The sequence below is a fragment of the Podarcis cretensis genome (assembly GCF_951804945.1).
Source record: "Podarcis cretensis genome assembly, chromosome: 4".
In the NCBI taxonomy this organism is placed as follows: domain Eukaryota; kingdom Metazoa; phylum Chordata; class Lepidosauria; order Squamata; family Lacertidae; genus Podarcis; species Podarcis cretensis.
In genome coordinates this window covers 46588264-46613371 of record NC_137173.1, presented here as the reverse complement: position 1 = coordinate 46613371, position 25108 = coordinate 46588264, and the positions used below count along the sequence as shown (strand labels likewise).

Genomic DNA, 25108 nt, shown 5'->3' with positions numbered 1-25108 from the left:
TCCTTCAGGAGGACATTTTTTCCAACATTAAGATCTGTATATTCTCTTTACTGTTAACACATTGGTAAAAGTTGGAACACTTTACCAGGAATGGCATTGAAGGCAGTATGTGAGGCCATAGGACCCAGATCAATTGATTTGATAAAAATTAATACACATTTCAGGCTTATCAACCCATTATGTTCCCATGATGTTATCATATTGCAATAGAACAATGAAAATTTTCTCCAAAATTTAACTGGTACACACATTGTAGGCTTCTTAACTGTAGTTTTATATATTTAAATCAATCATTTTTTTTAAAAAAACCTGTCAATTATTTTATCCTGTATCTATTTTTCTTATGCAGTTAAATTTATGCAGTGGACCAAGTCTGGTAATGTTTAAGGCAAATACGAAGCCACAGACCTACAAATACTGGCAGAGATGTTACACTGTAAAATGAAAGTTCAGCCTACAGCACATTTTCACAGCTGAGTCATAAAATTTTTGAAAGGCAGCATTTATAATGGAAATTATGACAAAAGCATTACTTGAATTAGATTACAGTCACTTGAGTCACCGAAAACAATGCTGCACAAAATTGCCCTGAAAGACAGAAGGTTCAAGTGAGCAGAAGTACATGTAACCATCATATCAAACCCAAGTGCGTATGCAGGGGGGCAAATTTAAATTTGTGAAGAGGGGTTTGGCTAAAAGAATCCAGTGACATTAATGCAACCCACAGAGCTGAATCTTCTTAAGCCATCTACACAATATTTCTGATTGCTTAATTAAGCAATGGGACATGACAGAGTATGAAGTGTGTTGTATTAATTCTTACTTAGCACATTAGGCACAAAGGCAGAGGCCAAGTACTATCAACACAGCCAGGCTTAGATTAATATTCCACAGTTCTTGCACTGGGGCACTGCATTGCAATTAGGAAATGGTAGTATTAAAAATATTTATATTGTTGATGCAATAATGATGCACGGTACTTTTCTCAGCTTCAGTTCTGAGCAGAAAAGGGGGCTGATCAGTCTGGAACTAGAATATTTCATTAGGCAAATCTGATGAATCCTTCTGTCGTGCACGTTGTGATGACCTATCAGTGCAGGAGAAAAGACTCTTTTTATGGTTATTTTAGGAATTTGTATTCTACATTTTGCATTAGCACCTAACAAAAACCAGGCAGCTAAACATCAGGAAACAATAAAACAGTAATAAATGACAAATAAAACAGTATATTAAAAAGCAACAGAGCAGCCTGTCTTTTGAAAGGCAGAGATGATGAGCCATATAATGCTATTAATCTTGGGTTGATAGAACAGAATGGACCACTTGATGCCTAGAATATAGAAGAAGACACATGAACATATTGAGGGAGAGAGTTCCAGAAAAGAATGCCACCTCAGATGATGGAGGCATCTGGAGAAGGACCTCCAAAAAGCTCTTATATAATGGGCAGCTTTTTGTGGCATTAGATGAGTCTTCAGTACCTAGGTGACCACGTCCCAAACCACAATGATTTGAAAGCCACAACTTGTATGTTGAATTGATCCTGGAAACAAATTGGCAGCCATCTTCTAACATACCAGGTTCATTGTGGTCAGTCCTTTAATAGCATTTTATTCTGGACATTTTTCAAGGGCAGATCTCTGTGTACAGCACATTGCGCTGATCTAGCCTTGATGTTACTAAGGGCTTTGATTAATTTTCTTTAGGTCACCTGTCTTCAAAAAAGGCAAAGCTGGTAAATGGCACCGTTCATTGCTAATTCCACCTGAGCATAAAGCTGGTTGTTAAAGGAGAGTGCAAGCCTGAAGTTTAAAGGTAAAGGGACACCTGACCATTAGATCCAGTTGTGGCTGACTCTGGGGTTGCGGCGCTCATCTCGCTTTATTGGCCGAGGGAGCTGGCGTACAGCTTCCGGGTCATGCGGCCAGCATGACTAAGCCGCTTCTGGCGAACCAGAGCAATGCACGGAAACGCCGTTTACCTTCCTGCTGGAGCGGTACCTATTTATCTACTTGCACTTTGACGTGCTTTCGAACTGCTAGGTTGGCAGGAAAGCCTGAAGTTTAAGCTAAGGCAAAAAAAAACATACAGGGGAAGAGAACCTTAAAAACAGCTTAGTGAGGACTGAGCTTGCCAGAGGCTACACTGTGGCTATTGGGGGGAAACAACAGAAAACTGGGAGTTGGGTCGTGGAATGACTGGAACCCTGAATGGGAACACTCTACACTGCAGCATTTTGTTGCAGACCCCACTAGTTGTAGGTTCCTATTCTATATCAGCACACCGATAAATTTGTGATGACTTATGGACAAAGTTACTATACATAATCAGAGAAAAAACTGGAAGTAAAACTCAACTCACTGAACTTTTTATTTCAAATTGAAGCTCTGGGGCAGACCAGACAACTGCAGATCTATCAAGTCCGTAAGCCTGTAATAGTCGTAAAGAGGAAGTGGGGTGATTAGGGCTCACTGCGATATTAGAAACTCGGATTGTCAGTCCCAGAAAATGAAAATTTTATTTATGGGAGCTGTGAGTCCCAAAAATGATATGTATTATTTTGGCAGTCCAGCTGATTTATGGTGCAGGGAAAGGAATTAGTATTCACTAAAGTAGTGAGAATATGTATTTTTGCAATATAAGCTGCCGCTGTGACAGGGCAGGGGAAAGAATTATTTCTGTAATAACTGGGTATCACAGAAATGTCAAAACCTAAAAAAGGGAAATATATTACTTTTGCACATTAGTAATTGTTGTACACTTAACTGCACAATCCTATACGTGTCACCCCAGAGGTAAGTAGGTATAGGATTGCAATCTTTATTTAATTTGCTGCATTTATGTCCCACCATTTCTTACAAGGAGCTCAAGGTGGCATACCTGGTACTCCCCCATCTCATTTTATGCCAACAACAACCCTGTGAGGTAGGTTAGGTTGAGAGTGAGTGACTGACCCAAGGTCACTGAGTGAGCTTCATGGCTGAGTGGGGATTTGAACCCAGGTCTCCCAGGTCCTAGTCCAGCACTCTAACCACTATACCACACTGGTTACAGTGAAACACGGAGACATTATTACTCTTAAGTATTAATTTCTAATCACACAAAACTATATTTTTATAATAGTAATTTCCCTTACTGTTGTGCCACTCCTATTGTAAAGTAAATCATTTGTTTGTGTGTTTGCTGTCTAACGTTATAAAGAGGTAAAGTCTTTTTATAACAACTACAGATTTGGAAGATTTCCTAGCAGTCAAAGTACACGGCAGTGAATTGATTTTCAGAAGAACTGAGCACCCACTTCTACCATTAAAATAAATGAGAGCTATTTGTACATCGTAGCCTGAAAATTAAGCCATTCCTGTTTTGCCATTGCCCTATACCATCAATACTTGCCCCCAATTTTCTGCACTTCATTTATCATCCACAAAGGCCAAATTTGTGTATACTTTGTGTCAGGTGGAAACTCTGAGGGATATACTGGCATGGAATTTGAAAAAATTGTGTCTCATTAGATCATAAATACTTTTTTCCTCTTTAAAATATACCGGGCCTGATGTAAAAAGAAAAAAGATTATCCATCAGCCAGTTAAAACAGCTTGATAAACAATGTTATTTACCTGGAAGAGTTTGGTATTTTATGTTTGAGTATATATTTCATTGATATGTATGGTGCAGTTCAATTCTGTACTACTGGAGTGCTTCCATGGGAACCAATCCATTCGACAAGGAAAATACATTTCTGCATTCCTTGCATTAATGGTAGTCCCTTTGGATCACTGAAGTGTGGGATACCCTTTTTTCAATCTGCCAAGACCCAAATGCTAAATATAGTTCTTTAACTTCCTTTTTAAATTGGATGGAAATGTGTAAATCACATTTCTTCAGTAGGGGGGGAAAGCTGTTTATCAATTTCCATGACATTATTCTCCCATTATATTTTGTTCTGATATGATTGTTATTTATATAATATTCCACCACATAAACAGAGGTGGATTGGAGTTGGATTCCTAACCACTATTTTGCACAAACTCTTATGAATTGGAGGCAGAAACAATAATCCACAGAAACTTTAGTAAAATATCTACTTCCACTTTGCCCACTTAATTTCATGCCTTATACATAGAAAGTGTGGTATATATACTATTGAGCAATGCAGTGTCTCCTCTGCATTGAGCAAGAACCTCTAGGAGACTTAATCACAAAACTTCCAAATAATGTCTGGTTTGGCCCCGAGACAAGCAAGACATCCACAATATAGACTTTTGACAGAAATCTGCTAAGAATGTTTGAAAGCATTTCAGTGGCGAGGCAGGGAACAAGTCCTGCACAGATAATGGTGAATGACCCCATCAATAACCTAAGAAATGGTAATGATCAGATTATGATGAGCTGTATTCAGGCACTAAGTTATTCAAGCTAATGGACAAAATATTCATTTATGCATACTTTTAGGCATGCACAATTGTTTCAGATAAGTTAGTGTTGTAGTTTATTATGTCCTGAAGGATGTCTTTATAAGCATTGTTTTATTTTATTGTATGTGGCACATGCTATAAGTTTCATTCTTCCACATTGTGACTTTATGCGAAGCACAAACAAGACCATAATAACTATGAGTCTATTTGGCTGCTTCTTTATGCAGGGCAAGGCATGTCAGTTAGCAAAACTAGATCACAAAAAGACCAAGAGCATAAAATGCTGTGGTAAAGAAAGAGAAAGGAAATTATTATTGGCCAACAGCTTTCTGACTTACAGTCAAATAAAGTCGAAGTGGAAAGCTTCTTAGTGACAGCAAGCTAGCTATTTCCAACAAAGAGAGGTTAGAGTTTAAGGCCAGGCCATCAGACCTTGGGCAAAATTTCCATATTACTCCCAGCTTGAGAAGAAGAAAATCCCCTTTCCAAATGTTTTGTGCAGTATCTTTTCAGTATAATTTCTCTTTGCATGATGAATCATACCATAGGGTCTATTAGACACTCAGCTCTGTGAATGGCCAAAAGGGGGAAAGGGTTGGGAACTGGGAAGGAGCAGGGAAAGGGCGATATTAAAAAAATAAGCTAATGCTATTCTAGGCTGCTTCAGCAAAAGTCTAGTGTTCCAGTCAAGGGAAGTAATAGTCCCACTCCATTCTGCTTTCATCAGACCATACCTGTAGTACTGTGTCCAGTTCAGGGCAGCACTATTAAAGGAGAATATCAACAAGCTAGAACATGTGCAGAGGAGGGCGAGGGTCAAGGGTCTAGAAACCAAGCCTTATGAAGAACAGTTGAGGGAATTGGGTATGTTTGCCAGAACGATGAGAGGAAATAAGATGTTGTTGTTGTTGTTTAGTCGTTTAGTCGTGTCCGACTCTTCGTGACCCCATGGACCAGAGCACGCCAGGCACTCCTGTCCTCCACTGCCCCCCGCAGCTTGGTCAGACTCATGCTGGTAACCTCGAAAACACTATCCAACCATCTCGTCCTCTGTCGCCCCCTTCTCCTTGTGCCCTCCATCTTTCCCAACATCAGGGTCTTCTCCAGGGAGTCTTCTCTTCTCATGAGGTGGCCAAAGTACTGGAGCCTCAGCTTCACAATCTGTCCTTCCAGTGAGCACTCAGGGCTGATTTCCTTCAGAATGGAGAGGTTTGATCTTCTTGCAGTCCATGGGACTCTCAAGAGTCTCCTCCAGCACCATAATTCAAAAGCATCAATTCTTCGGCGATCAGCCTTCTTTATGGTCCAGCTCTCACTTCCATACATCACTACTGGGAAAACCATAGCTTTAACTATACGGACCTTTGTTGGCAAGGTGATGTCTCTACTTCTCAAGATGCTGTCTAGGCCTGTCATTGCCCTTCTCCCAAGAAGCAGGCATCTTTTAATTTCGTGGCTGCTGTCACCATCTGCAGTGATCATGGAGCCCAAGAAAGTAAAATCTCTCACTGCCTCCATTTCTTCCCCTTCATGGATCACTGCCTTGCCGTGGCGAAGGGGCTTGAAGAACTCAGAGAAGCTATGAACTATGCCGAGCAGGAAATAAGATAGCCACCTTCAAATATCTTAAAGGCCTGTCACATGGAAGATAGATCAAGCTTGCTTTGTCCTGCTCTGGAGGCTAGGTCTCGAACCGGTGGATTCAAGTTACAAGAAAGGAGATTCTGACTAAACATCAGGAAGAACTTTCTGACAGTAAGAGCTGTTTGATAGTGGATCGGGCTCCCGCAGGAAGGATTCTCCTTCCTTGAAGGTTTTTAAGCAGAAACTGGATGGCCGTTTGTCATGGATGCTTTAGTTGAGATTCCTGCATTGCAGGGGGTTGGTTGGACTAGATGACCCTCGGAATCCAACTCTACAGTTGTATTATATGATTATATGGTTACCCCTAACTAGAATATCACCAGAATTTGCAACAGCTATGCAATATTTGTGCCAGGAGTAGATTTGGTGCATATGCGAGAAAAAGAAACAAGATTTCTTTTTCTTGCCAAATAGGATCCGGTGACAATATCTAACTTACGCCATTATAATAATATCAAGCAGCACAAGTGCCAGCAGCTGGGCAACTTGGGCAAATTAACAGTAAAAAGAGATGAATCATTTAGTGAGGGACAGATTAGCTGGAGGGACATTCTGCTTTCCTCATTAAGAGGCCTTCAGTGCCAAGGTTGTTCTAGGGAAATCATTAAGACAAGTTTTGAGGAGTCCATAGTGGCACTGAAATTTATTTCTGGGGATCTGTAGGTTAGGGTAGTAGGTTTATGTTTGTATTACTTAGTCCAATTGATTCTGAAGGACCTTTCAGTTTGCCTGTTTTCCCAGGATTGGTTTGCCCTCAGTCTCTTTTTGGACTGACTGGGCTGTCTTTTAGACAGATCTGACATAAATCCCTAATAGTTTCTATCTAAAATCGTTTTCCATGCATCATTTAGTAAATATTAAAGGTGCTAACAAAAGCACTATTTAAATCCTCTGGGCCTTTCTTTAGGTCTCTTTAGCACACACATTATAGGTTTGTTTTGACTAATTACTACATTAGAAAATAAGCCTTTGATAGGGTTCCCCCTCCCAATTTTATTTATTTAAAATGTTTCTTAACCTCTCTTCATTGCACAGCGATTTCACAGTATGTTGCAACCAATTAAAATACAATTACTAAGAACGAGGCAGGTAGGCATATCACAGCCAGACAACTAGGAAGAACTTCCTGACAGTAAGAGCTGTTCGACAGTGGAATTTGCTGCCAAGGAGTGTGGTGGAGTCTCCTTCTTTGGGGGTCTTTAAGCAGAGGCTTGACAACCATATGTCAGGAGTGCTCTGATGGTGTTTCCTGCTTGGCAGGGGGTTGGACTCGATGGCCCTTGTGGTCTCTTCCAACTCTATGATTCTATGAATCTATGAACTAAAAACTGAAATGCTTGTGTATGATACAACTAAAAAACCTAGGTGAATAACCAGTCTTTAACTGGCATCTAAAACTAAAACAAATAGGCACTAGCTGTCTCATAGAAGGAAGGAAGTTCCAAAACTGGGGCACCACCACTGAGAAGGCACTTCCCTAGGTTGCCTTATAGTGGTCTGAAACTTCAACTCCAAAGAGCTGCAACCAGGTTGTTGACTGGAGATAATAATAAGGAGCTTATGACTTATTACCAGAGCTCCACTGGCTACCAGTCTGTTTCTGAGCAAAATTCAAAGTGCTGCTTCTGACCTATAAAGCCATATACAACTTAGGTCCAGAATATCTGCAAGATGAACCTGCCTGGAGCCCTGAGATCTTGAAGGGAGGCCCTTCTCTTGGTCTGGCCACCCTCACATGCATGCTTGGGAAAGACACAGGACAGGGCCTTCTCAGTGGCTGCTTCCAGACTTTGGAACTCCCTTTCTAGAAAAAATTAGACCAGTTCCCTCTCCTTGTTGTTCTTCCACTAATAGGTGAGGACTTTCTTATGAATGATTGTAAGGAAATGGCAAGTGCTGTGATTTTTTTATTGTAATGATCTGTAAGCTTTAATAGAATATATATGTTCTATTAATGTTTAACTGTTTTTAATGATTTATTTTTTCTGCTGTTTTTAGCTGTTTCTGTTTTAGCTATAAGCTGCCTTGAGTCCCTCTCAGGGAAAAAGGTAGGACATAATTAAATATAATTCTAATATCTTTTAACCCTCCTATGTAGCCTTTAAAGCAAAAAAACCAATGATTTCTCAACCAAAAATGCAACACAAAATAGAGGAAAGTTTTACTCATTACAGGGAAAGGTTAGTGAATCAAAATTACTTTACATATCAATGGTAAAAATTAAAAATGGATGGCAATTAATGACTTTGTACACATAACACCTGTACCCCCCTCCAATCTCTTCTAGTATTGAGTGTGTTTCTTCTTTTTCCTATCTAGACACACTACTTATCATTTCTTTTCACAGAAATTCATAGTGATGGTTTGGATATATTCACTACTATCTGCCTGGGGAAAATAGATATTAAAAAAATAGTGACAATATTCATGCATTAAAAAGCCTAGAAGCAGTGAAGGTATTAAAAAGAGAGAGTGAATCCACAGAAAGTCAAATTTATTTCACTTCAGTTGTCTGATAATAAATAAAGCTCTTGAAGCTTACTGAAAACGCATTTCGAATATAATCGCAAAGCAAATTGGCAAAGAGGCACTGTTATTACTTATGGTTCATATAGTTATGTGTGTTTTCAAACTGCTTGACATATGAAATTAATTCAGATGTATGTTAAGTCTAGTTGTTCCAGTAATTTTAAATGTCTTGATGTCTGTGTGTCATAAAAGCACCGCCACCTATATGTTAGGAAATTGAAGGTTAACAGTATTAATCTTGGTTAGCATAAAAAACAGACTTTATAGGAATTAATGGATTTTGATTGGTGTATGAAACCAGCCCTTTTAAGGACAATTCTTATATGGTAGGAAACATATAGATAATAAATTTGACTACTCTTGTGTCCAGTTAAGCACATTGTAAGAGGCTAGCACATACTAGATTAGCATTGAAGTCACAACTTTCCCTCCCCAAACAATCAGTATTTCAAACATTAAGCCTTTTGTCTCCAGTTTACAGTTTGATCTTGTACATGTTTTCTAGAAATAGGCCCTGATAATTTCAATGCAATTCACTCCAAATAAGGTGTGCATAATATTGCAGCCATTGTTTTATTTCCCTTTTGATACCTATCTGACCTTTAGACCATATGTCAAGCTCAGAACTTCTTTTCCTGTGTCTGTAATAACTCTCCTTGGTAGTAGGGGCCAGGGGGGCCAACATTCTGGGGAAAAGGTTAGGAGTCAGGCAGGTACCTGCTTTGTGACATTTGCAGTGAACCCAGGTGCTAGGGCTTTTCCATGCTTCCACTTTTCCCGCCACTTTCCCCTGGAAAAAACTTTCCTTACTGCTCATTCAGAAAAAAAAAAATATCAATTGGTTATTCTGCAGATTGACGTTTGTTCTGATTCAGCGGTAAACAGTGGGTTTTCCTGGGGAAAGCAGTGGGACAAACAAAACAGCTCAGACCCATGGCGAGAGAGCATGGGAAAAGTGGAAAATCTCTCAGGCCCTTGCTTTCTAGGTTCATTCTAAGATGAGCCCCTAATCTCAAGGTCTCGTTTTTAAGGAACAAGTGTTACAGGATGACTGTATTTTTAAATATCTGGCCTGGAATGAAGAAAATTGCAACTCATTCCTCAAAATTGAGTTTTATGCTTGTGTAACAGTGTCAAAGCAGACCAGGGCCCATAAGTCACACTTCTACTGTTCATCAGGTGTATTGCTGATGTCACAGCACCTTTCAGTTTTTGCTTCCTGCTTTGACTGTTGGTTGCAATGTCCAAATTTTCCTTCTAAACAAAGGGCAAGAAATTGTTAGCAAACTGGAAATTATTGTGTTTTATTTGCACTGCATCCTTGAAGCTTTCATTGATTTATATTTTAGCCACACATTCTTTTAAAAGCATTTAGCTGCAAGCTAAATTATGCCCATGCTACTTGTGTAGAGTAACATCAATGGGAGCACTTGTGAAATAATATGCAGCTCACGGTAAATGTCAGTGAACTGACCCTTATTGATTAAGATGTAGCACAAAGTGCCTTTCACATATGCTTCTGTTGAAAAAGGATCTAAGGATATTAAAGGCATAGATAACTGTAAAGGAAATGTCTGTTAAATAAAATGCTTAAGGAGGATGTTGGAGACTTACAGGCTAAATGCAAATGAAATTTCCTGGAATATCTGGAACATAATAGCAAATGTCCAGATGCATCATTTTTCTCTCACACAGCTTTTGTATTATACTCCAGAAAATATTAAATGAAAAATGTTTTTAGTCTTAACTATAAAGGTAAAGGGACCCCTGACAGTTAAGTCCAGTCGCGAATGACCTTGGGGTTGCTGCACCCATCTCGCTTTACAGGTCGAGGGAGCTGGCGTTTGTCTGCTCCACCGACAGTTTTTCCGGGTCATGTGGCCAGCATGACTAAGCTGTTTCTGGCACAATGGAACACCGACACCAGAGCAGAACACTGAAATGCCGTTTACCTTCCCACAGGAGCGGTACCTATTAATCTACTTGCACTTTTGGCGTGCTTTCGATCTGCTAGGTTGGCAGGAGCTGGGACCGAGCAACGGGAGCTCACCCTGTCACGGGGATTCAAACCGCCGACCTTTTGATCGGCAAGCCCTAGGCTCAGTGGTTTAGACCACAGCACCACCTGCGTCCCGTGGTGTTAACTGTAGTCCTACCCTAATGTTCATGGCTCTCAAATTAGAGCAGGCAGGATGCTCCTAACGAAGTGCAAAAATTTGCTAGTTCAACTGACAACATATCCCTGTTGCCTCCCCTTAGCAATGTTTTGGTATGAGCTGCTATTGGAAATGAGAGATGGAGGTCATTGGTCTGTGGCAGATAAGATAATAAGAGAAGATGCCTTTCCCAGTTAAGTGATTGGTGCGATATTATTAGTAATAAAGAGGTCATGGAACCCTAGATAGCTGTTCCACATGTGGAAGCTGGCAATATGAATATGGTAGTAAAGGGGAAACAAACAAGCAATTCGATCAGATCACCAGCCATCCTAGTGAGACCCATGTCAGTGATGAAGATACTTGGCCCCATAACACAACAGTAAATACTACATTTTAAGTGGAAATGTGTGTTTGCAAAATTTGTCCAAAATATGTACCTTGTAGCCCTGGCCAATTCCTGATAACAGGCATGTTTGTACTACAGGTTTTAGTGTAGACAGTTTTTTGTTTTTGAAATGACAAGCGTCTTTAGGTCACTGATAGAAAACATCATCTTAGAAATGAAAATGAACTCCTTAAAAAGCTTTAATGCTGAATGAAGAATAGGTTTCTAAAGCATCTGTAGACTTGGTCATTATTTTTGTACACAAAATTTAAGGTAATATGTTACTTAATTTTTTGAATAGCCATCATCCAGTTGCCTTCTGTAATCAGGTACGATCACAAGCGGTTTTCATTGCTCTAAGCCCAGAGGGAACTGTTATTGTACATACATGTCTGCTTTCAAAATGATGGGAGACCAGAAGCAGGAAAACGTCAATACTAAAAAGATTCCATTGCATTTCACAATACTGCTGTTGCTAAATAACTGCTTAGATCTGAGCAAAAATTCAATAAATACAGTTTTATTGTCATGCTTCAAAAATATTAAAAGCAATTGGCTCCACAGCCTTATATGGAGTCTACTGCTGAGTAGGCAAGTCCTTAATATCCCAGTATGATTAAATTGCTGACTTGCTTGGTATATTAAAGCACCCTTCTCTGGCATTTGTAGATGTTCTTTTTTGTTATTTACCCAGGCAAGATATTGTGCTAAAGAAGGCTGTCTAGAAGGGTTGCTGCACATAGCAGTTTAACTCACAGTGATTAGTGAGACAATTTGAAGCCTTTTTCTGTGCTTGGTTAATTTTGTTGATATTGCCTATTGGCCACTATTAAAATTGGCCACTATTAAAATTATATATATATATATATATATATATATATATATATATATATGCCTATTGTCTTTGTCCATGGAATTTTCTTGGCAGGGATACTGGAGTGCTTGCCGGTTCTCCTCCGGTTCCTCCTCTGGTTCCAACCTCAGATATGCAGATGACACAACCTTGATGGCAGAAAGTGAGGAGGAATTGAAGAACCTTTTAATGAGGGTGAAAGAGGAGAGTGCAAAATATGGTCTGAAGCTCAACATCAAAAAACGAAGATCATGGCCACTGGTCCCATCACCTCCTGGCAAATAGAAGGGGAAGAAATGGAGGCAGTGAGAGATTTTACTTTCTTGGGCTCCATGATCACTGCAGATGGTGACAGCAGTCACGAAATTAAAAGACGCCTGCTCCTTGGGAGAAAGGCGATGGCAAACCTAGACAGCGTCTTAAAAAGCAGAGACATCACCTTGCCAACAAAGGTCCATATAGTTAAAGCCATGGTTTTCCCAGTAATGATGTATGGAATGAGAGCTGGACCATCAAGAAGGCTGATCGCCGAAGAATTGATGCTTTTGAATTATGGTGCTGGAGGAGACTCTTGAGAGTCCCATGGACTGCAAGAAGATCAAACATATCCAATACTTTGGCCACCTCATGAGAAGAGAACACTCCCTGGAAAAGACCCTGATGTTGGGAAAGATGGAGGGCACAAGGAGAAGGGGACGACAGAGGAGGAGATGGTTGGACAGTGTTCTCGAAGCTACAAACATGAGTCTGACCAAACTGCGGGAGGCAGTGGAAGACAGGAGTGCCTGGCATGCTCTGGTCCATGGGGTCACGAAGAGTCGGACACGACTAAACAACAACAACAAACATATAACATATAACATAAAACAATTCTTTTTGTTGTTCTCTGATAAAATGCCTTATAAATACATATGATACAGTGTAGCATATCATTGTTTCATTGTTTCATTATAAATAGCCTTATAGATGCCATTTCAGATATTTGCTTTGGGATGTATCTAAATTTAAAGTTGTTCCCTATTGGCCGACACATTCTAGCTCATGAGAATATGTCCAGCAATGTGTTTTTTAAGGGGAGGAAGGGAACAAATTATTAACAACCACAGATTCCCTCGATTGCCTCTTTACTAATAACAAGTTTGCCAGTGTCAAATTTGCTTTCTTAGGGAGCAGTCCTATGCCCAAGAAGCTGGTATAAAGCGCACTGCTGTAAATTAAGCCGGCATAAAGTTACACCATGTCCAAAACCCATTCAGCTGTTGGGCAACTCCTGCTGCCTTGTCTATGCCTTTAAAGATGAGCCTTTAAAATAGTATTCTGTACTGGGTTGCCAAGTTCGCATGATGAAGCAGAACAGGCTTAGGATCCAACCTAAGGTCCCCCTGCTTTCTAGTCCTGCCCCCAGAATGTCCCTTTTTGGGGGACTTACATCAGTCTTGGATCAACACTGGTCTCAGCCTCTCTGGCTTGAACAGAACCAGCTGAGCCAGGGTTGCCTTTGGGCACAATTCCTGGAATGTAATCCCCTGTGTAAATTGTGACCTACTGTAAATCGATAAACTCCCACTCCAGGTTAACTTTCCTCACTCAAATAAATTTTCTTTGATCTCTTTATGTGTCTGTCTCACCCTTTGTTTCCCTGCTCCTCTTTCTATTTTGCCATGCCAATTTCACACCACCAATTCAGCTAAAGAATAAGAAAACTGCACATATCATTCAGGATCTGCCTGGAATTTAGTACAGTGGTACCTCGGGTTACATATGCTTCAGGTTACATATGTTTCAGGTAACAGACTCCGCTAACCCAGAAATAGTGCTTCAGGTTAAGAACTTTGCTTCAGGATAAGAACAGAAATTATGTTCCGGCGGCATGGTGGCAGCGGGAGGCCCCATTAGCTAAAGTGGTGCTTCAGGTTAAGAACAGTTTCAGGTTAAGAGTGGACCTGCGGTACGAATTAAGTACTTAACCTGAGGTACCACTGTATAATTTTGGGACCTAGGTAATCTTAGTAACTTAACCCACTATTCCATGGGATTGCCCAGAACCCACAGGTTCAAGGTGCTTCCCAACTACAGAAAAACAGTGAGTGAATCTTTGATCCCTGGATCATGGTTTGAATATGCAATGCAGCTTTAAACATCTAGTTGTGGTGTTGGCCTGAATGACCTCAAGGCCTCTTCAAATTGGTTGGGAAAAAGGACAATAGAGGGATTGCTTAAATGGCCAAACATCCCAAATGGGTCTGGCTTTGTTATATAAAATAGATGGCCAAGAATTGGTGATTGGTTGCTATAGGAACTAATGGTCCAAGACTTTTCTAGGGAATCGCCTTCTTGTTTCTCCCTACAGAATGTGCTAATTCAATCATTTCGGGTGGGGGACACACACACACAAAAAAACCCCAATACAAGCAGCTTACATTTGACTCAGACTGCAAGTCAAAGAGCAAAATGGATCTCTGGAAGCAATACTGTATTAACTGATTTGGAAAACGCCAAAAGCTGGCATGTGAAAGCCGATGGCCTTCAAGCAATGTGACTTAATTTGTGAAAGATTGATCATTTAAAGGAATTCAAGTTATAAGGTTTATCCATACATACTGTAGTACTCAGCTACCTGGTCCAAGGCTTCTAGCTCCTTTGTAGCATCAGGGTAGCCAATCAAGTGGTGGCCTGGGAGGGAGTTATGGCTTCTGTCTGCATAGGACCACTGTGACATCAGCTGATACCATTAATTATTATTAATGTCCCATTAATTATTCAAAGCAAGAAAAGCAGGAAAAGCAGGAAACCTTTTGAGATGTACTTGCTCCCAATGTTAGACTTTGAAGAGAAAAGTAGAATTTAGCGCAGGGACCACCATACCTCTTCCATGAATGGTTCCCATGCTTGCAGCCCCATATCCTTTATTGTGTATAAGAATGAACTTCATGCATCTTTGATTAGTATGAAGACAAAAAAGGGCACTCATCGGGGGGGGGGGGGCTGTTGTTGGGAAGGCAGATTCTCCTCTGATCCTAGACCTTGGGAACAACTGTCTTCCCATTGTTCTCAATAACAGCCCGAGATTTCTGAGTCAGTTCCATATACATACAATCATTAGCTTTGAATTACTGTAAGTTCTGTAATCAGTGAACCAGGATCAATTTTTCTTTGGATGGCATCAGTTCACAATAATTCACAGCCAGCAAGCTTTATACGAAGGCAACATTTTGGTTAAGCGTCATAATTATTAATGAATTTGGTGATTATGTACCATAAATTACTTTCTTTCTCTTCTTTTATTTGTCCACATCTTGAGAGTGTGAAATGCTGTATTTTTAAAAATTGCATTCAAAAGCAAGTCTTTCTGTAAATATTTCATTTACATGGTCTTACTACTACTTGTGCAGTTTCTGAAGCAGATGTTTATCTCTGTTGGAGATAAAAGAAAACTATTTTTTGGCAAAACTTGTTAGCAGTAAATATGATATTCCTATACTATATCTGAATATGTTCCAGAATGAAACAACACAGTCCATTCAATAGGACAGAGCTGGTGGCTTGCAGCATAAAAGAGACATGTGAAAAGATAGGAATTTAAAATTGTTTTGGCATTTTGCATGTTTCTGCCTCTAGAAATTCAAGCCAATGTCTCATTAAATGATTGTGGTACTGCATAAATTTGTAGAAACTTAGTAAACTTATATACTCAACAAATCTAATATAAAAACATCCATAAAAATGTATGCACCATCTACTTGAAATAGTTATTTTAACAATTGCATTGTTGTTTCAAACTGTGCATGAATACTTGCATTGGGTAAACAGTGAGGGAAGAAAAACAGTTTAAAGTAGTTTGAAGGAATTGTATTTGGAAGGACTGGATAACTTTTCAGATGTGCATTAGAACATGTTAATCTAAAAAGAACCCTGCTCTCACAGTGGCCAACCAGATGCCTATGGGAAATCGAAGCAGCACATGGGCACAATGGTCTTCTCCCACCCTTGCCCTCCACTGAACAACTGGCATGCAGAGACGTATTGCCTCTGATACTGCAGATAATATTGCTATTAACCATGATAGCTTTAACCTCCATGAATTTGTCTAATCCCCCTTTAAAACCGTCCTAGTTGATACACCTTCTATAGTAGTGAATTTCAAAGTATGCACTGCGTGAAGAATTCCTTCCTTTTGTCTTCATGAATTTCCCAGCATTCAGCTTCACCTCTACCATTATGAGACTTCAACAAGATGTGGTCTAGAAAATATGTTCACCTCAATTCATTGAAGCCCATCCAACAGTTGCACAAGGAGGGGTTGTGGTGTGCATGGTTTTGAGGTGCCTCAGCCTTATTTGCTGTTTTTCCTGCACCAAAACTATTATGAACAGAAATCATTCCTGATTGTTTGTGATAGCTCAAATGTTTCTATATGAGCAGTTTGGGATTATTCGTTAAGTGATTTTATTTTCAAGTAACATAAAGCACATAGCTACGTTGCCTCCAACATCTACATAAATGAAATCCATGCCATAAAAAAATACTAATTCTCTAATGTTTTTACACAATTAGTATTTCCTCAGGAATATGTCCAGAGACCAATTAAACATTTCATGGCTTTGAAAAGAGGTTTGCTGCTTCCCCGTCAATGAACAATTGTTTATTTATGTTAGTAATGCAAGAGTAACCTTCTTTCATGCTTGGGTGTCTGTGTATTTTATAAGATCAGATGAAGTAATTTTCAGCAAGGACTCTAGTGGTAGAATGCTTAAAAGATCATATTGCAATTTCAAGTGCAGTTTCAGCAGTACTTAAAATGTTTGCTTTAATGTTGCTAAAATTTATACAACATTGAAATATTGACGCACATGTTTAAATGTGCTTTCTTTCTTTTATCCAGTTATGAGTATTATTTTAAAATATTTTATAAATCATGGAATATAATCATACACACACAAACACACATTGATAAGCCAGCTTGGTTACCAAAGTCTCCAAAAGGATATATTTTGTATTTCATTGAGGCATTTAATATCCTCCCCTTAACATACTAAAGTGATGTATGTGCATACAGATGCACCATGTCCTATATTTATATTCTGTTCACTAAAATAAGCAAATCCTAGAATAAAAATAAACAACACAAAACGCTAAGGAGCTTATATCTACTGCCTACCTAATCTCAGCAGAGAATAGACCAAAAAGTCAATAGGGAATATTCAAAGTGCGCTCAGCAATACCAATGAAGGTGGCCAGTTGGGCCAACAGTAAGTAAAAAAAAAAAAAAAAAAAAAGCACAAAACGAAGAGAAAATGCTTAAGAAACATACAAAAGCATGTCTTCTCCAAGCATGACTAAATGTCATGACTAGAAATGGCTGAAGCCTGCTACTCTCAATTTATAGTGCACCTCGTCTTTCTGCACCTTTAAAGATAGTTCTGAGACAAAGCCATCCTTATTTAAGAATTATCGTAAAGACTGGCAATTTCTAGAAGCTTCTGGCAGGCTTGATTCTCAGTTTCTCTATTTAAGTGTCACAGGACAGAGTGGGAAGGAATCTTGGGTCTAGTTGTAATGAAATGGAATCTGCTTTAGCTACACCCCACTTTTATTTTTGAAGGCACCTTTTTATTCCGCGCCACCACATATAACAAAATGTTGCTACTCACGAAATACAATGCAGAACTTGGTTTCACGGTTGCAGTGAGGGCAGAAGCTGTCTGTCAGCTCTGACACTGGGTGACTTAGACCAAAGTGTTCTCACAAAGGGGGAAAATGTCTTGAAGCACAGAGCACAAGGAAGGGTCTTTAAAATAGGACTGGCATTTGTTTGATGTAGAATAAAATATGATTTGTCAGTGTTATTTTTATTATTACAATGAGAAAACTCCTAAATATACATTCTGTAGGTTAAACAAGAAACATGACAAAAAGGATGATGTATTTGAGAACGTTTTTAATAAATAATGTGACAAAAATTACTTTTATGATTATTGAATCCTCGGTATGCAAAATTATGGCTAAAATATGAGGTTTCTTACATGAACATAATGAAAAACATTAATCACATGGTTGTTCCCTCAGTACTGCACGCCCTTTCTATTATAACCATTTCTTAAAAATTAGCTAAATGAAAAAATTTAGCCCTCAGTAAATACCAAAACACTCCTTTCCCCCCACTGCGGCTAGGCCTGACAATTGTCCATAAACAAACACACAATTTCCCATTAGCACCGATGACAAAGAAATTATATAATTACAAAAGAGATCATAAAAATCTACAGACAAAGGACATAATTCTGTAATTTCAAAAGGAACTAATGAATCTATTTCATTGGAAATCCAATGTCAAGATAGGCCACAGCAAACTTGAGAATTTAAAGTCCAGAAAACAGGAAGTGTTCATTTTATGGCCCATTCTTAGGTATGATACCATTACCATCTGTCACCTTTCAACAAACATAGAGCATTAATAAAATATGAAAAAACAAACAAAGGTGTAACATCTTACAATAAGACAAAAACGGTTAATAGTTACAATGTTTTACAAATAAAGTTTAGTGATTGTGCTTTTAAAACCAAAAAATAAAAAAATAAGCAGTGCATTACAAAAAAAAAAAAAAAAAATCAACCCTCTCCCGCCCCCCCCCAACCATCCCAAGATCAAAACATAACTTCTTTAAGTGGCACTTCTTCTTTAAGGTGAATTGACACTATAAAGTAGAGGTCTGAGATTTGGGCCAGTCATGATGATGATGTCCTTTCCCAGCGATGCTTTAAAAATGTCCATTGCTTTTTGTATTTTTGTTTTCAGTAGCACTGGTTGAGGCCAAGAACCGCTTCAGTATTTGATAAGCTTAACTTGTGATAGAACTGCCAAGTTCACTTCAACATGCCTTCTTTCTATCCTAAAGAACATTTGCAGTGAAGAATGTACCTTCCAGATGAAGCATGATAGAATCCAGACAAATTAAAAGTTTTTGGGGCAGGGGTTGAAAAACCAGTATGTGTTTACAGTACAAACCACCCTAACTCAAGTTGTGTGATGTCTTTTTGCTGCAAAGGAATCTGACTACTGGAAGAAAATACAATGCTAGTTGCACCAAGTGCAGCCTTTAGTAGCATTGGAAGGTTAGAAAATCTGCATAGATAGCTCTTCTTCTTCTTTTGCAATTTTCTATTGTCCAATCAATGATAGTTTATTCATAAGATTATGAACTGGTTCGGTGACATACTTGTCTTGTACTGCACTGGCCACAACGGTAGCAAACTAAGGCTCCCCCCTCTGTCTAACAATGGAAGAAGTAGCTAGTGTAGCACCATAAAGAGCAGTTTAATTGCTGTCATGGACAGAGGAAATGTGTGATATTTAAAGTGAATAAACAGGGTCATTAAGTTTAGGGTTTTAAAATAACATTAAAATAAAGATTAGGATTTTGATAGCATAAAAAGATGGGGAATTGTACACTCCGATTGCACTGAACATTATTTCTGGCATCAAATATCAGACTTGAGGCATCTTAAGTGATATCTTTCTGATTAGGTTTCAGAAACTTGTTACACTACATCTCTTCTTCAGCTTTCAGTTTCCTGTTTAAAAAACAACAACACATGATGTATTTTGTGGGTATTTTCTTGCCTTCTCACTCAGAATAATTTATGCTATTCTGGAGAATATACTTACTAAAATAATTTTGTTTCACAATACAGTAGATTATAATTTAAGCAGTAGTTAAAAACTGCTTAGTTTTGACTGCTGTAAAAACACTTTTAAAAAGTTTCATATAATTAGGAAATACAAATTACAGTCATACCGCCGCTTACATTTCCCTCTGCTTATGTAAACTTCGGGATACGTAAGCAGCAAACCTAGAAGTATATTTCCAGGTTTTTGCCACGCGCAGATGCGCTCTACCGCCGTGTGTGTGTGCGTAGAAGCGGTCCCTCCGGTTGCGGAAACCTCAGGTTCTGACTGCAGCTCCAGAACAAATCCTGTCCTCAACCAGAGGTACCACTGTACATCTTTCCATCATAATATTGCTATAGTATAATGCTTTGAATTTCATATTTTGTTGCCTCATTTCTATAAGATATCATATAACATTTTCAGGCACAATTACTGAGATAAGCTGTGTTCAGCATTAATTTTGTATTGTGCCTTATATTAAATATAATTAGTAACAAAAATTTTTAACGAAAGTTAAGAACTTAAAATTTCTGTGGCGCTCATAGATTAGTGGTTTAGAGATTAAATAGATATGAAACAGTGCTCCAATTGGGATTATACTTACCTGATGAGACCAAAAATCTAAAGTCTCTGTAGAGTAACCAATTAAGGGATAAAAGAAAACTAGCTTTGAGGAATAAGCATTTGTATTTTCACAAAAGATTCCCCCCTAGTGACTATCAGAAACACATATTACCTGTAATTCTTCTTCATCCTCTCCTTGCTCATATGTTCCAAATACCTGCATTTCTGCCACATTTCTTCGACCTAGATTTGCTTGTTCTGCCCTTTGTCTACTTCCTGATCCTCTGGATGACATAGAACTTGAGGAACTAGGATCTCTAGTGTTGTTTGATGTTGGAAATGTAGGTCTACAATATGGCAGAATATCCTCTAAGGAGAGAATTACACATGTGTTAATATTACCATAGACAAAAATGCCTTTTGAAAACACAATGTCTTTTAGTACTGCATTTGTACTTAAGTGATTGTTTTAGCATTGGAGCAACAGAAATAGCAAATATAAATTGCAGTTGATTACACTTGTCTGTCTCCCAACGCATTCTATGTGCCTGCACATCTCTCTGCTCTCTCCTCCAGATGTACACTGGAAGAGCTGCTATTATAAAAAGATGAATGGAAGGAAAGGAATAGGCTTCTTTTTAGGCAGAACTCGCTGCGACCTCTTCCATGACACAAAAGCTCCCAAATGTTTCTCTCTTAGGATAGAAGTGGGCAAAATAACAAGCTAAGAGAAGATGCTGGCCTGAATGCTTTTCAACATGAGTGGCTACTATGTACAACACTGCTGGAAAACAAGTGACCAAGAAGGAATGCATACATTGGGGTGAATGGGAAAGGGCGGAGCTACCTACATGCACATACAACTGTGTGATAATGGAGGATCTTGAAAACCAACGCCTAGCTGTTCTCATTTTGCAAGGATACACATTTCTCTGTGCTATGTTTTCAAGCGCACTTCTATACAAATGTCTATGGAAACACAGCCAGAATGATGGTATATATGGTGGTGGAAGATTGAGATAAGGGAGGATAGTGGACTAAAAAAGGTGTTGAGCAAGAAGAGGTCAGAAGAAGTCATTTCCCCAATGCACCTTCTGTCCACACCTTTTTGGCAGCCATATATTCAGTGTTAGTGTGAAAGGGGTTATGTGTGTATACAGTACAGCTATACAGTGGTGCCCCGCAAGACGAATGCCTCGCAAGACGGAAAACTCGCTAGACGAAAGAGTTTTCTGTTTTGGAGGTGCTTCGCAAAACGAATTTCCTATGGGCTTGCTTCGCAAAACGAAAATGTCTTGCGAGTTCCTGCGGTTTTTCCCCCCTCCCCCCCCTTTTCTAAGCCGCTTATCCGCTTATCCGCTAAAAGCCGCTAAACCTCTAATAGCGCTAAGCCATCAATGGGCTTGCTTTGCAAGACGAAAAAACCGCTACACGAAGAGACTCGCGGAATGAATTCTTTTCGTCTTGCGAGGCACCACTGTACATACATAGGGCAGGTTGGAGCCCTGATTTCCTGGGGCTGCTGAATGCAGGAGTTTTGCACACTACTGCCAGCCATCCAGTTGCTAAAGGAAGCAAGGCTAGTTGGCATGATCATGAGCCCTTTCTCACTGCGCGTGGGATAATTGCAAGGGCTGTAGTGATCACTTTCAGTTATATTGTGACACCATGCTTCAAAGAAGCTGAAAATGAACTGTTCTGTGTGACAGTGAAGTTAAATGATTGTTGTTTAGTTTTGTCCGACTCTTCGTGACCCCATGGACCAGAGCACGCCAGGCACTGCCTCCCACAGTTTGGTCAAACTCATAGTTAAATGATAAGGCAGAATTTAACAAATTACACACAAGCCTAGGTCAATACTGTTTTTTAAGTGAAAAATTACTTAAACATTAACAGTGTTTCCAATTTCACCACCAAGTTTTGCCACCGGCTTTTATGCCATTGATATATAAATTGAAAAACAACAATCGCAGCACCATTCTTGGTGTATCTTGCTAATGACTTCACTTTATTGTGACCCATTGTCATTTACAGACCTCTTGCTTTTGTGCCCATTTAACCAATTTACTACCCAATTTCTATTTCGTAGTTTTGTGCCCTGGTTAGATAGTATCAGGACTGGTTTGCTTATTTGATGACAGCTTTTACAAAGGCTTATATAGATACCTTCATACATAGTCTTCAATCAGGTCTTACTGGCTGCCATAAAAATATATTATGTTTGTCTGGAACGAGTCCTTTATGACGTTTGTAATGCGTTCTAGCTTGATGTTTGTAGTTAAGTATCCAGAAACCAAACTACCTTTCTTTTGTTATCACGCTCTTCACATTTTTAGAAAGGATTGAGTTAGCTTTGCCGTACCTTTTTCTTTTAGGAATCTGAAGAAAAACAGCTAATCTCTTCAGTTTTTGACAGAAAGTAAGTGATTAAGATGCAAGGAAAACTACTTTTCAGGCGTTACCGTAACCCATGAGATGCCAGGATACAGTGCTGTTTGGATGAATAGGAGACATCAGATTTCTAAAGGTTTTTATTTGTTTATGGTTTTCTCCTTCACATTTCCTAGCTGCAAAGTTTGGTGCTCTACCTTTTTGTTTGTTTTGTTTTATATTATTAAATTTTAGGAGGTGCCTATATTACAAAGAGAGAGTTCTTCTAAGCTTTCATTTCAGTGGGGAATCTAGTTGGGTGACTAAGCGGAGACAACTTCATTATTGCAGGAAAAGCTTTTAGCATTTGCCCAGTGTATCAAGTCACCTTGGAGAATATGTGTTTTTGCTGGTGTGCCATCTCGCCTTGCTGCTTTGTTTCCTCGCGGTTTGCCTTCACTTTGCTGTTCCTGTGACTCTCGGCGCTCCCCTGAACTTGTCCGCATATCAGAATGCTGACGGCCATCAGCTCCTTCTTTCCCCTTATAGCCCGGCCCTTTTCTTTCCACTGCCCTTTCTGTTCTTGGGTCTATAGAGGACAACTTTGGCAACATGACGGACCGTACCTCCAGTTGAGATTTGGACTGAGCAGTGGGAGATTTTATAGCAGGTGGCGGTACTGGTGGCGGTGGTAGGTCTACAAAAGGGTGAAAAGAGAAAATAGCTGAAATTATTTTTTAAAAAATCATTTAAATCAACTTCATGTTTCTTAGCTTCCAAAATGTGTAGAAATACTAAGATTAATTTTATCTCTCTGCGTTAGGAAATTACCAAGAAAAGTTAAATGCCATAAACATTTGGGAAGTTCAGATCCTTATGTAGCTAAAAAGCACTACAGTCATACCTCGGGATAAATACGCTTAAGGATAAGTATTTTCGGGGTGTGCTCCGTGGCGACCCGGAAGTAACGGAGCATGTTACTTCTGGGTTTCGCCGCTCACACATGCGCAGATGGTCAAAATGTCGCCACGTGCGAAAGCAGCGAAACGCGACGCGCGCAATCGCGTCTTATGTTCTGTTCAGGATGCGAACAGGGCTCCGGAATGGATCCCGTTCGCATCCCAAGGTACCGCTGTATTCATATACCAGAGCAGGCTTGGGGAAATGCAAGGCTTGCAGAAGTACAAAAAAATCTTTAGAAAATAGACCCCTAAGTTAGTGGGGGGGGGGGCGGGAGGGGGGATTCCAAATCATTCTAGTGACAACAGCATGCACAGAGTTCTGCTCATAGGGACAGCCTCTGCATGTGTTTCAGGATGGCTGCAGAGATGCCTAGAATGTGTGAATAGTACTGGGAAGGGAGCGAGTGTGGCTCTGCTCTCCAACCCTGCACAATTATAGTTACATGTTCCTGAATACATGGGTAAAACAAATAACAGAATGTTCTTGTTAATGTAAAGTCATCAAAGAGACTTTATAATTCTTCTTCTGGGATTACTTAATGCTACTTTTTATTAACTATCATGTTAACAATTTTATTGACATCTTTGTATGGGTTTATAGTTTTTTAAAGTTAAAAAAGGGTTGGGGGTGTGAAAGAAAAAGGGTATGGAGCTCAACCATCATTGTAAGCCTCTGTCCATGCTTCAGACTGTTTTGGGGCTTGAACTGGTTTATATAAAGCAAAATGAAAAAACATATTGAAATATTGATAAAAATGGATAGTTATTTCATTGTATGAAACATGGCAATATAAGCCAAGGGCTTTCCTGGGTGCAAATCTTACTTTAAAATGGTATTCATTGAAATAGGGAAAATGTCACGATTGTAGGTCTGTATGTTGGATATACACTTGGCAAAAAAGATATATGGCATTCAGAAGCAGACAAATGTGACACTTAAGGCAGGGAATGAAAAGTGGAGCACTGAAGCTTCAAAGAACCTAACAATGTTCGTTTTTATATAGCTTTCAAATATAAAGAACATTTTTTTTTAGAAAACAGTCTTTTTTTATACAGCTATGTGTTCTTCATGCTATTTCTGTTCCTTCATTAACAATTAACAGCTTAAAAATAAAAATGCTGTTAAGTGATGCATAATAGCACACATCAGTATCATAAAAGTACAGAAAGGCTTCAAAGCCCACTTGAGGAAAGTAAGATACAAGGCTGCTTTGCATCAAGAGCACTGGTTGCCAATGACAGGTATACATCAAAAGGAGCAGGCTGTGGAAAATGGGTCCATGAGAGGTGTAAATAATAGTCATGTGCTTGTAAAGCATTCATCCCAAGTGCATCTATTGCACAATGAGGAAGAGTGAAATTTTAAAATCCCTGCTCCTGCAGTTTGCAATAAATGTGTCCCAAAAAGGAAATAACAATGCTTTATAAATCTCAGAGCAGCTGTGCCTTCCATTTAATGGGTCTGTCAGGTATTTCCTGTCAGCCAACATGCACAAAGGGAGAAGAGAGCCAGTGAACACTACTGTAGAGATTAAAATTAAAAGAACACAGATATAGT

The 25108-nt window shown here is 39.2% G+C and overlaps 1 protein-coding gene and 2 long non-coding RNA genes across 8 annotated transcripts in view; 1 reads left to right on the top strand and 2 right to left on the bottom strand.

Annotated features, from left to right (window-relative positions):
* Positions 1-25108, top strand: part of LOC307215535 — a 144103-nt gene that overhangs the window by 18126 nt on the left and 100869 nt on the right. The window lies entirely within an intron of this gene.
* On the bottom strand, positions 487-15280 carry LOC307215539. Of its 2 annotated transcripts, XR_013838558.1 has the most exons (4): positions 14587-15280; positions 2362-2430; positions 981-1087; positions 487-588 (listed from the first exon to the last, which is right to left on the bottom strand). It is a non-coding gene; the product is annotated as an uncharacterized lncRNA (long non-coding RNA). The 2 variants fall into 2 exon arrangements; XR_013838559.1 differs by having other exon boundaries at positions 487-1087; positions 14587-15278.
* ROBO1 (roundabout guidance receptor 1) overlaps positions 17904-25108 on the bottom strand; it is a 581397-nt gene continuing 574192 nt past the window's right edge. For all 4 annotated transcript variants that reach the window (XM_079974735.1, XM_079974736.1, XM_079974737.1 and 1 more), the window contains 3 exons: positions 22977-23285; positions 20391-20587; positions 17904-19557 (listed from right to left, as the gene is read on the bottom strand). In XM_079974735.1, the coding sequence (XP_079830861.1) occupies positions 19543-19557; positions 20391-20587; positions 22977-23285 (521 nt within the window). In that variant the 3' untranslated portion in view covers positions 17904-19542. The remainder of the gene's footprint in view (positions 19558-20390; positions 20588-22976; positions 23286-25108) is intronic.